The sequence below is a fragment of the Etheostoma cragini genome, chromosome 6 (genome assembly GCF_013103735.1).
Source record: "Etheostoma cragini isolate CJK2018 chromosome 6, CSU_Ecrag_1.0, whole genome shotgun sequence".
Lineage (NCBI taxonomy): Eukaryota > Metazoa > Chordata > Actinopteri > Perciformes > Percidae > Etheostoma > Etheostoma cragini.
The window spans coordinates 23,259,482-23,268,038 of record NC_048412.1 but is presented as its reverse complement, the minus strand read 5'-3'; the positions used below and the strand labels follow the sequence as shown (position 1 = coordinate 23,268,038).

The following is an 8,557-nucleotide window of genomic DNA, read 5'->3' as shown; positions in this document are numbered from 1 at the left end:
GTCAACTGCAAAACGACATTTGACTGTGATGAGCTTATTAGTTATGAGCTAGTACAACTGTTAGGGTTTACAGTGTATCAAAAGTAATTATATGCCTAAATAAAAAGTATTTAGTACATTATATAACATTATTGGGTTATTTTAAGGATGCATTAACATGTAAGCAACCCTTAACTGTAGTCAGGTGGTTAATTTAAACTAGGCCTGCTTACTGTTGGGCAGTGTAGTCCCTAACTAATCGACATTTAGAGGCTGGTCCTACGTTTTGTAAACCAAATCTTAATTTTTAAAGTTCCAGAGTGGCTCCCAGAGAACATCTGTGGCCCCGTTCCCATCTACCAGCTTGCGTGAGCGGTGTGCCGGGGAAAGCATTGCCGTGGCCGGTGAGTACATGCGGAGGGTGCGGGAAGTGGAGGGCCAGCTGCGCAGGCAGGCCGGCAGGGTGACCCAGGAGGGTATCAAGCTGGAGAGGGAGAGGGGTTACCTGGAGAGGATGCTTCACAGCCTCAGGACTTACCTGACTGTCAACAGGAGGAGCTCGGAGGGGAGGGCGAGGAGGCCGGCCATTTCTGAGACAGTAGGTTGCTCTCGTCTCTTTGCTCCTATCTTCCCTACACTCTGCTTTGTTCTTTGGGCCATAGTGTGATAAATACAGTCCTATAACCAGACGATACACAAGGAAAACAATCAATCATTTATCGCTTCAGAGATGCTGTTTTGTTTCGTTCTGACCTCTGACCTGTGGAGAAGGAACCCCAAAATAAGTTTCTCCACAAATATCAGCAGTGGTGTTGTACTTCAGCCGAGGCTTAAATAGTCTCACACACTGTATGCACTTTAATTTTTGTTAATCAGGCATGGACCTTTGTCGTCCACCATTTCTATATTTGGACTTTTTTATGTTTATCTAAGGACAGAAGAAGCAAGATGGAGCCAATGTTTTAGTTTATTTTCTGCACAGGGAATGTTTAGGTGATTTTACCTGCAGAAACATTCTTAGAATGGTTCTCAAACTTTATTAAAATGTTAAAATCCCACACACCTCACACATTATTAATAAACTTCTCTTACTCAAAGTACTGCTATTATAAAATCTTTTTAAAATCCCTTCAATAGTAATCCAACACCAGACGTGGTGTAAGTGATACATCAGATGGATTCATTCATTAAGTTTTGTATTGTGAACTTAATTTTCCAAAGAGATGAGAATGGGTTGCTGACAAGTCTGCCTGTTACAGGAGAGAGATGGAGCTGATTACTTGTTGTTGTGTGAGAAAAGAGAGCTGGCCGAGTTGAAACAGGATCTGGAGGGAACACTGAGGAACACACTAATCCAGCTTCAGGTGAAGTACCCCCCCCCCTTCCATGAGATTTACTGGCATGAGTGATGGAAGAAAAACAACGCTGCCAAAGACACGCACCAATAACCACTGGACCATTTCTAATTTTGAACAGAGATCAAGTTATGCAAATGAAAAGCAAAATCACACAGCATTACATCTAATGCATACTTGCCAATACCTATTATTTTCTACCTGGTAGCCAAACCCTTCTTCAGTTTGAAATGTAGGGAAATTATTAGATTTCTATAGGTTGAATGTCAGAATCCGACAATGATCTCATCAGTATATGTACTAGAGAGGAAACATTTAGCCGATTAATCAATTATAATTATGTGAAAGAAAATTAATTGTCCACTGTGACGAACGAACTGTGTGAAAAGACATCCAACAGTTTGAGTTTTTTTTTTTTGACTCACGTGATTGTGAATTTAACCTGCTTGGGTTTTGGACAAGACATTTATAGAGGTTACCTTGGGCTTTATGGATACATGTGTCCTTTCTCTGTCCCCCTCCGTGTCTTCCAGGCCCTGGGTCAAAGCAGCAGGCAGCTGCTGGACTGTGCCGGTGAACGGGGTCGTGTCCTGGAGCTGCTGCCTCACAGCGGCTCGGCAGGAGCACCCAGCAGCGCTGCTCAGACATTCAACAAAGCAGACCCCGTCAGCCCTTTTACACCAGGTACGCTCAGGACACAAAGTTAAACTGAATGAATCCGTGCAGGCAAACATGCTGCTGCAGAAGGAAAAGCAGCTCTCAGGGAGAAATTACACAAATCAACACAAAAGAAAGAAGTTTAACGTTTTTGGACACATCCAGTATAGATGTTATCGTAAGTCTTTGCCAGATCAAAATTGCTGTTTGACATTACTTATATATATATATATATACACACACGCGAATAGTTTGAACATACTGAAAATCTCTCTCCGCTCTCACCTATAGTACCTTTAACATTTACCTGGAGATGCAGTAAGGGTGATTTTAGGATGGTCCCTCTAAATAATTTGTTCTTGTCCACCATGAAATATATAATCTTTACATCAAATTTTTCTTTGTGCAGAATGTAAACAGGCTTTAGAGTCATCCAGTTTGACAGTCAACCAGTCACAGCTACTGAGGGAAAACATCAGACAGATGTTAAACAATGCCATCACAAGGCAGAAAGATATTCACTGCACCGTCAATGATGGCCTGGTGAAGAAAATTGCAGAGACAATCAGTCTGCAGGTAGAACAAAGTACAACAACATGCTAAACTTCTTTGAATGCAATTCAGAAATACCCTGCTATCATTTTGTTTTCAGAATAATAAAAAATACAACTTTTATTTCCGTCTTCTGTAGCAAAATCTGACTTTGATGTCTGCAGCCACCAGGCAGGCCATGTTTCGCAAGCAGAGGGAAATTAACTGTATTCGTCACAGCCACGGCAGAGTGCAGGTTGGTTAGTGTGTGTGTGGAACAGGTTCTGTGAATATTTTGGAGTTTCAGAGACAATGTTTACAAGATGAAGGTATTTGTTATATGTTATTCTGTTTACAGGGTCCGGAGTACAGAGGTGACATACTGTCCAGAGAGAAGCTCAACAGGCCTCTTGTGCAGATTTACCACAGACACCCAGGGACACAGTTACCTGAGGCTGCTCATCTCATACAGGTGTTTACTGCTTCCAACATATCTATCCATATATGTGCAAACACATTCATAAAGGATTACTTTAACAATTTATCCTCTGGTATAAAAAGCTGCTAAACAACCGTGACCTAAAGTCATTTTAGAAATAACCAATTGAAGATATAGTTTGTAGTTGCTGTCTTCCTCATGAGGAATTCTAGATTATGACCATAAAACTGTTGGCGTGTCCACACGATACGACCATCTGTGATCGCGCATTCTCCACGCAGTTGCTAGGATGCAAAGAGGACACAGAGGATTAAAAAAACATGGACTCTTCAGAAGAGGTCATTATCTTCACTCGGACAATCTTCTGAACACAGCCATAGTGAGAAAGACAGAGCAAGTTGTGTTGAGCTGATTCTTTAGTCTTTATTAGCTTTGTAGCAACTCATTTGGCAATGGCTTGAATGTGATGGACGTTCATAAATATCAAAAAGTTACGCACTACGGCTTTAAAGCGGTATTCATTTTCTCTTTTGGGAACTACGTTCACCAGCTGGCTAACTGTGCTATGTCCGTCTGCTTTGTGCTGTAGTGTAGTGAGTTTATCAGGTGCTAAAGACAGCTGTCTGCCTGGAAACAACATAGATAACAGCAATGAATCAAAACAGTAAAGATGTGGGCCAAAGGAGAAAAACAATGAGCTAAAATACTTTATAGAGCTCAGGGAACTACAGATAATTATCTGCTATATATGTGTATCTATGTAACCCAGTGCAAAAAACTAATGATTAGTGCAGCTTTAATTTTCGCAACCTACAACCTTATACAAATGATTACTGATTTATAGTTGTATTTATTTATGTATTAAATCACTTGTAAAAGCCAATAAATAACAAGTTATACATTATAAAAGTATGCTGTATTAGAGAGTGGTACCAAAATTTGAAAATGGTCAATTGACTTAACACTGACCTTAATACCTTAATACAGGGAAGAACAGCTGACAAACAAGGTTCGCTCTTTCACTGCTGGTAGAAGTTCACACTTAATATTTTTAAAAGCTCTCAGTGGTTCAACGCTAACCTCCCTTTTCGTTGCCTGCTAGGTGTTTCAAACAAACCAACCCAGGCTAAATGCATCTACTGTATGTCTTTCAGGGCAGTGCAGTGCTGAGGCGAAGTCTATTATCCTCGGAGGGTGAGCTGGCGAGGCTTCAGCGCACCTGTCTGCAGCTGCTGGACGACCAGCATGGCAAGAGAGAGGCAGCTCAGGTGGACGCAGCCGTCATCCGCATGAGGCGTCAGCAGGTCGACAAGCGAGCCATGCCTTCTCTCGTCCTACAGGGGGCGTGCAGAAGCCAAATCCCCCTGTCTTGTAATCAGTAGGGCTGCAGCAATAATGCAGGTAGAGAGAGATAACTGTGTGTTGTGAGAACTAGGGCCATGTGCTAGATTCACTAGTTCAAGATTAGTTAAATGGGATAAGAAAGAATACCATAATTAGACATTTTCTTTTATTTCCCTTTGTGTAGTAACATTTCAAACACTGAAATGTAATTCAAGTTAAAGTGTTACAAGTTACAAAACAACGTGTGAGACTCTACTGTTGGTAACGTTACACTTCCTGGTCGGAAATAAGCACAACCAAATTCTGAGTTTGTCCCAGGTAACTTAAGAAAGCTGCAGTAAAGTGTATATATATTTTTTTTTTTTAAACTTTCAAAAGCTTGTATTTTCTGATAACTTCTATACCTTTCTGATGCAGCAGACCCCAAACAACTGTTATTTCAGTTAAGCAAAATATAAGTTAAATATAAAATAAGTTTTTATTTGCTGTAAACATTTCATTGTGGTCTTATTGAGTGATCTTTACTGCAGTAAAACATGACCATGATAGGAACAATGGCCTTTTGTACAGCTGAAAATAGAAACAGAAGCGTTCAGTAGTGTGTAATGGGATTATCAGATGTATGATTGAGAACCATTTATTTACCTATTAAACTAAAGTATTACGGTAGTTTGTTTTAAGATGTAAACTGCTAATGCCCATTTTTGTAAAGCAAAGCCCTACACAGGTGAATGTAAGGCATTGTGTCATAACTGTAACATAACTGTGGCACTGTTCTTACATCCTGCTCAGATTTCTAGTCATGGGACTGCAGGTCACTTGACAGCACTTCTACCAAACCTAACGTCTTTCATTAAGAAATCAGACATGTTTTAATAAACCTGGCCTGTTTTACCTTAGTACACTCCATGTCTTGTCATTCTGTAAAAAACAAATTGACATAAAATAACCCTTTAGAATAAAAGATAAGATAAGATAGAGATAAGATGAAATTGAATGGGCTTTTTCCTAAACTAGAGGCTAGTTTCCTCACAAAGCCCTATTGACGGCCTTAAATCTGAATGGGGCTATTCTCTGCCTGAGAGTAAGCCCGGGCAGCGCTGCAAAGTCATGGCCATCACCGGGAAGCTAACAGCCTAATTAAATCGTAAGTATTGGGGTGTGGAGATGCTTGGAGTTAACAAACACAATCTCAAGAGAAACCAGAAGAGATTTACGTTCAGATCTCTGCAGCTGGGCAAGCTGAGGAAGCAGAAAAATCCTGGATAAAGCGGATTGGAAACTGACTTTAAGTCATAAAGACGGAGACTTCAAAAGGTTTCTTATATTAAAGATTAAGACAGCTTGTTTGATCTAGAAAATAACAAGAAAGAGACCGAGAGCGAGAGCTGAAGAATCAAGTTGCAAGCATATTTTCTACCTGTAAGACAGAAACAGTCAGTAATGTCAAATCTGATTTGCTCTCTGTTTCTCCTTTGTTTACTTCCAGCAGTAGGTAAGTGAACAACACATTGTGTGTGTTTATGTGTTTGCTTCTGTGTATGACTGCACAAAACATCCATGCTGTTAGTCGGAAAAAACAAGACATTTAAAGACATCGCCTTTGGCTATGGGAAACTGTAACGTGCAATATTCATTTTTTTAAACATTTTATAGAAACACTTTTAATCAGTTAATCGTGAAAATAATTGACAAATTAATCAACTTCCAGTATATAATCGTGAAGTATTTTTCTTTTGGCAACAGACTGAAATCCATTGACACTGAACTCACTATAAATCTAAGACAAGGGAACCCAGCAAATCGTCACATTTGAGAAGCTGAAACCAGCTAATGTTTGGTATTTTGGCGTAGCAGCGAGGCGGTTCCGGGTCTGAATCCCGGTCATCCCGGGCCTTTCTGTGTGGAGTTGCGTGTTCTCCTTAGGTCTGCGTTGGTTTCCTCCGGGTTCTCCGGTTTCCACCAACAAGAAAAACATGTAGATTAGGTTCTCCAGTCAGTTGTCTTGATCAAGGCACAGGCTCAGATCTGGAGTTGTTCCCAGAGCGCTATAAGTGGCTGCCCACTGCTCCCTTGAGGGATAAGTTGCAGTGCAGAGAATGACTTTCTTTTTTTTTCTTTTCTTTTTTTTTAAAGATTATTTTTTGGGGCATTTTAGGCCTTTAATGGACAGGACAGCTGAAGTTGTGAAAGGGGAGAGAGAGGGGGAGTGACATGCAGCAAAGGGCCACAGGCTGGATTTGAACCCGGGCCGGCTGCGTCGAGGACTAAACCTCTATACATGGGCACCCGCTCTACCAACTGAGCTATCTGGGTGCCCGAGAATGACTTTCGCTACATGTATGTGTATGTGACAATAAAGTACCTTTACCTGTCTTTAAAACATTATGCAAGCAATTGATTACTTGAAATTGATTGCCAAAACATTTTAGGCCAACTGTTTCAGCTTAAGCTTATATACTTTTTTTGCAACAATAATACTTATATATCAAAACGTTTGGGGTCACTTAGAAATGTCCATTGCACTCCATTGTAGACAGCATGCCAGCTGAGATCAGTTGCATGGTTTTTAAACCAGTGCAGCAGTTTTCAGATTACGTTATATGCTTCCATAATTGCAAAAGGGTTCTCCAATGTTTTTCTAGTTAGTTTTTTAAAATGATATCTGATTAGTAAAGAGAATGTGCCTTTGGAACACTGGATCAAAGGAAATTTTAGATATTGCATTAAAGATCAGCCATCTACTCAGATCTGCTTGTATTCTGTTTATAATGGAGTGGTATGAAAATGTAAGTGACCCCGAACTTTTGACCGGTAGTGTATGTATTTATGTATTTCCATTGTAAAAAAGTATCCAATCACAGCAGCAATTTTTTAGCTCATTTTTTGAGTTAAAATGTGTATGAGGAATAAATTCATTAAATTTAAAGCAATGGATGGTACAGCTTCCGTCCTTTACGTCATGTTTTGGAACATAATGATATCACACCAGGATACATTAACATTAATCTCCTCTGCACAACTAAATACTCTTCAGATAATTTTTGGTTTTAACAAACACATCTGTCCTTCCAGTTCCCCTCTTTTGTTACACCTGTGTGTTCCCCACCATCTCACCTCTGGACTGCATCAGATTCCCTCTCAAGTGTCCACCCGGGCAGGTCTGTCTGTCCAGCAGAGCTGTGGGTAAGAAAGGTGAGAAGAGAGTGCCTCAAGTGACTGAACAAATGTAAATGAATCAAAACTGAGAAAAAGAACTGAAAAAGGCAGCACGGAGGGAGATGTGTCAGTGTGGTTTAGTGGTTTATTATGAGTCTCTCCCAAATTTGTGTCTAATAAACTTATGATTTTTTTAGGAGACTTCTGTGTGGTGTTGTATGAGAAGAGCTGCATCCTGCCCTCCCTGTGTGGGGTCACGGGTAAAAAACACACATTGGGACTCAACTTCACCTTTACCAATGAATGCTGCAACACACACCTGTGCAATGGAGCTGCGACAACTGCTACCCCCTACTGGACAGGCCCGATAGTCACGCTTCTTATTTCGTACTTAGTTTGGTGAACAGTCTAGATTATTTTATAGTAATGTGAAAGAGAACTTGTTTAAACACATATGAAGCAGATGTGCCTTTTCTGCCCTCTAATGTAATGACACTCAACTTCCTTTTTGTAACTGGGCACCAGGTGCTAAACTGTTTTTTTTTTACCTATGTCTGTGAGATGGAAAAATAACAGGTTTCCATAATTATCGCTAACATCTTAATACATGCCTTTCAGGTTGCAGAAATGTTTTGTAATATGTTTGGCTTATTACTCATTATCATTATGTAGTATTATTATACAAACCGATCAAATAAATTATCATTATTCACTTATCAGTAGAGTTTCTTTAAAATGTGTATGTTTTTATTCAGGTTATTTTTTTCATCACAATCCTGATCAGATAAAATCACCTTTTGTATATTTGTTTGGTATAGTTATGTTCTAGTCAAAGCTAGAAAAATAAATGTGTAACTGCAAACTTTTTTAGGTAAGCTGAGCATATTTTTTGTTCATCCAGGCAGAAGTTTCAGATTCAAGAAAATTATTTTTTTATATGAAATTTTGTTGACTATCATTTACCTTTTTTATAACTTTTTCACAACCGGTATTTTGGCCACAGGTGTTCCTAATAACATTAATTAGGCCTAGTGTGTTCCGTTTGCCCTAGTTTCACTTGTGCTTTTAATAAGCTTTAAACCTGGAATATACA

General features: G+C 39.6%; 1 protein-coding gene across 2 annotated transcripts in view; it reads left to right on the top strand.

Annotated features, from left to right (window-relative positions):
- Positions 1 to 6,509, top strand: part of ccdc105 (coiled-coil domain containing 105) — a 7,498-nt gene extending 989 nt beyond the window's left edge. The window contains exons 2-9 of one of the 2 annotated variants that reach the window (XM_034874945.1): positions 293 to 577; positions 1,239 to 1,343; positions 1,868 to 2,018; positions 2,401 to 2,567; positions 2,683 to 2,778; positions 2,881 to 2,994; positions 4,116 to 4,380; positions 6,499 to 6,509. In XM_034874945.1, the coding sequence (XP_034730836.1) occupies positions 293 to 577; positions 1,239 to 1,343; positions 1,868 to 2,018; positions 2,401 to 2,567; positions 2,683 to 2,778; positions 2,881 to 2,994; positions 4,116 to 4,343 (1,146 nt within the window). In that variant the 3' untranslated portion in view covers positions 4,344 to 4,380; positions 6,499 to 6,509. Of the gene's footprint in view, positions 1 to 292; positions 578 to 1,238; positions 1,344 to 1,867; positions 2,019 to 2,400; positions 2,568 to 2,682; positions 2,779 to 2,880; positions 2,995 to 4,115; positions 4,438 to 6,498 lie in introns of those variants that run through there. The other variant, XM_034874944.1, reaches the window with a different exon arrangement.
- The last annotated feature ends 2,048 nt before the right edge of the window (positions 6,510 to 8,557 follow it).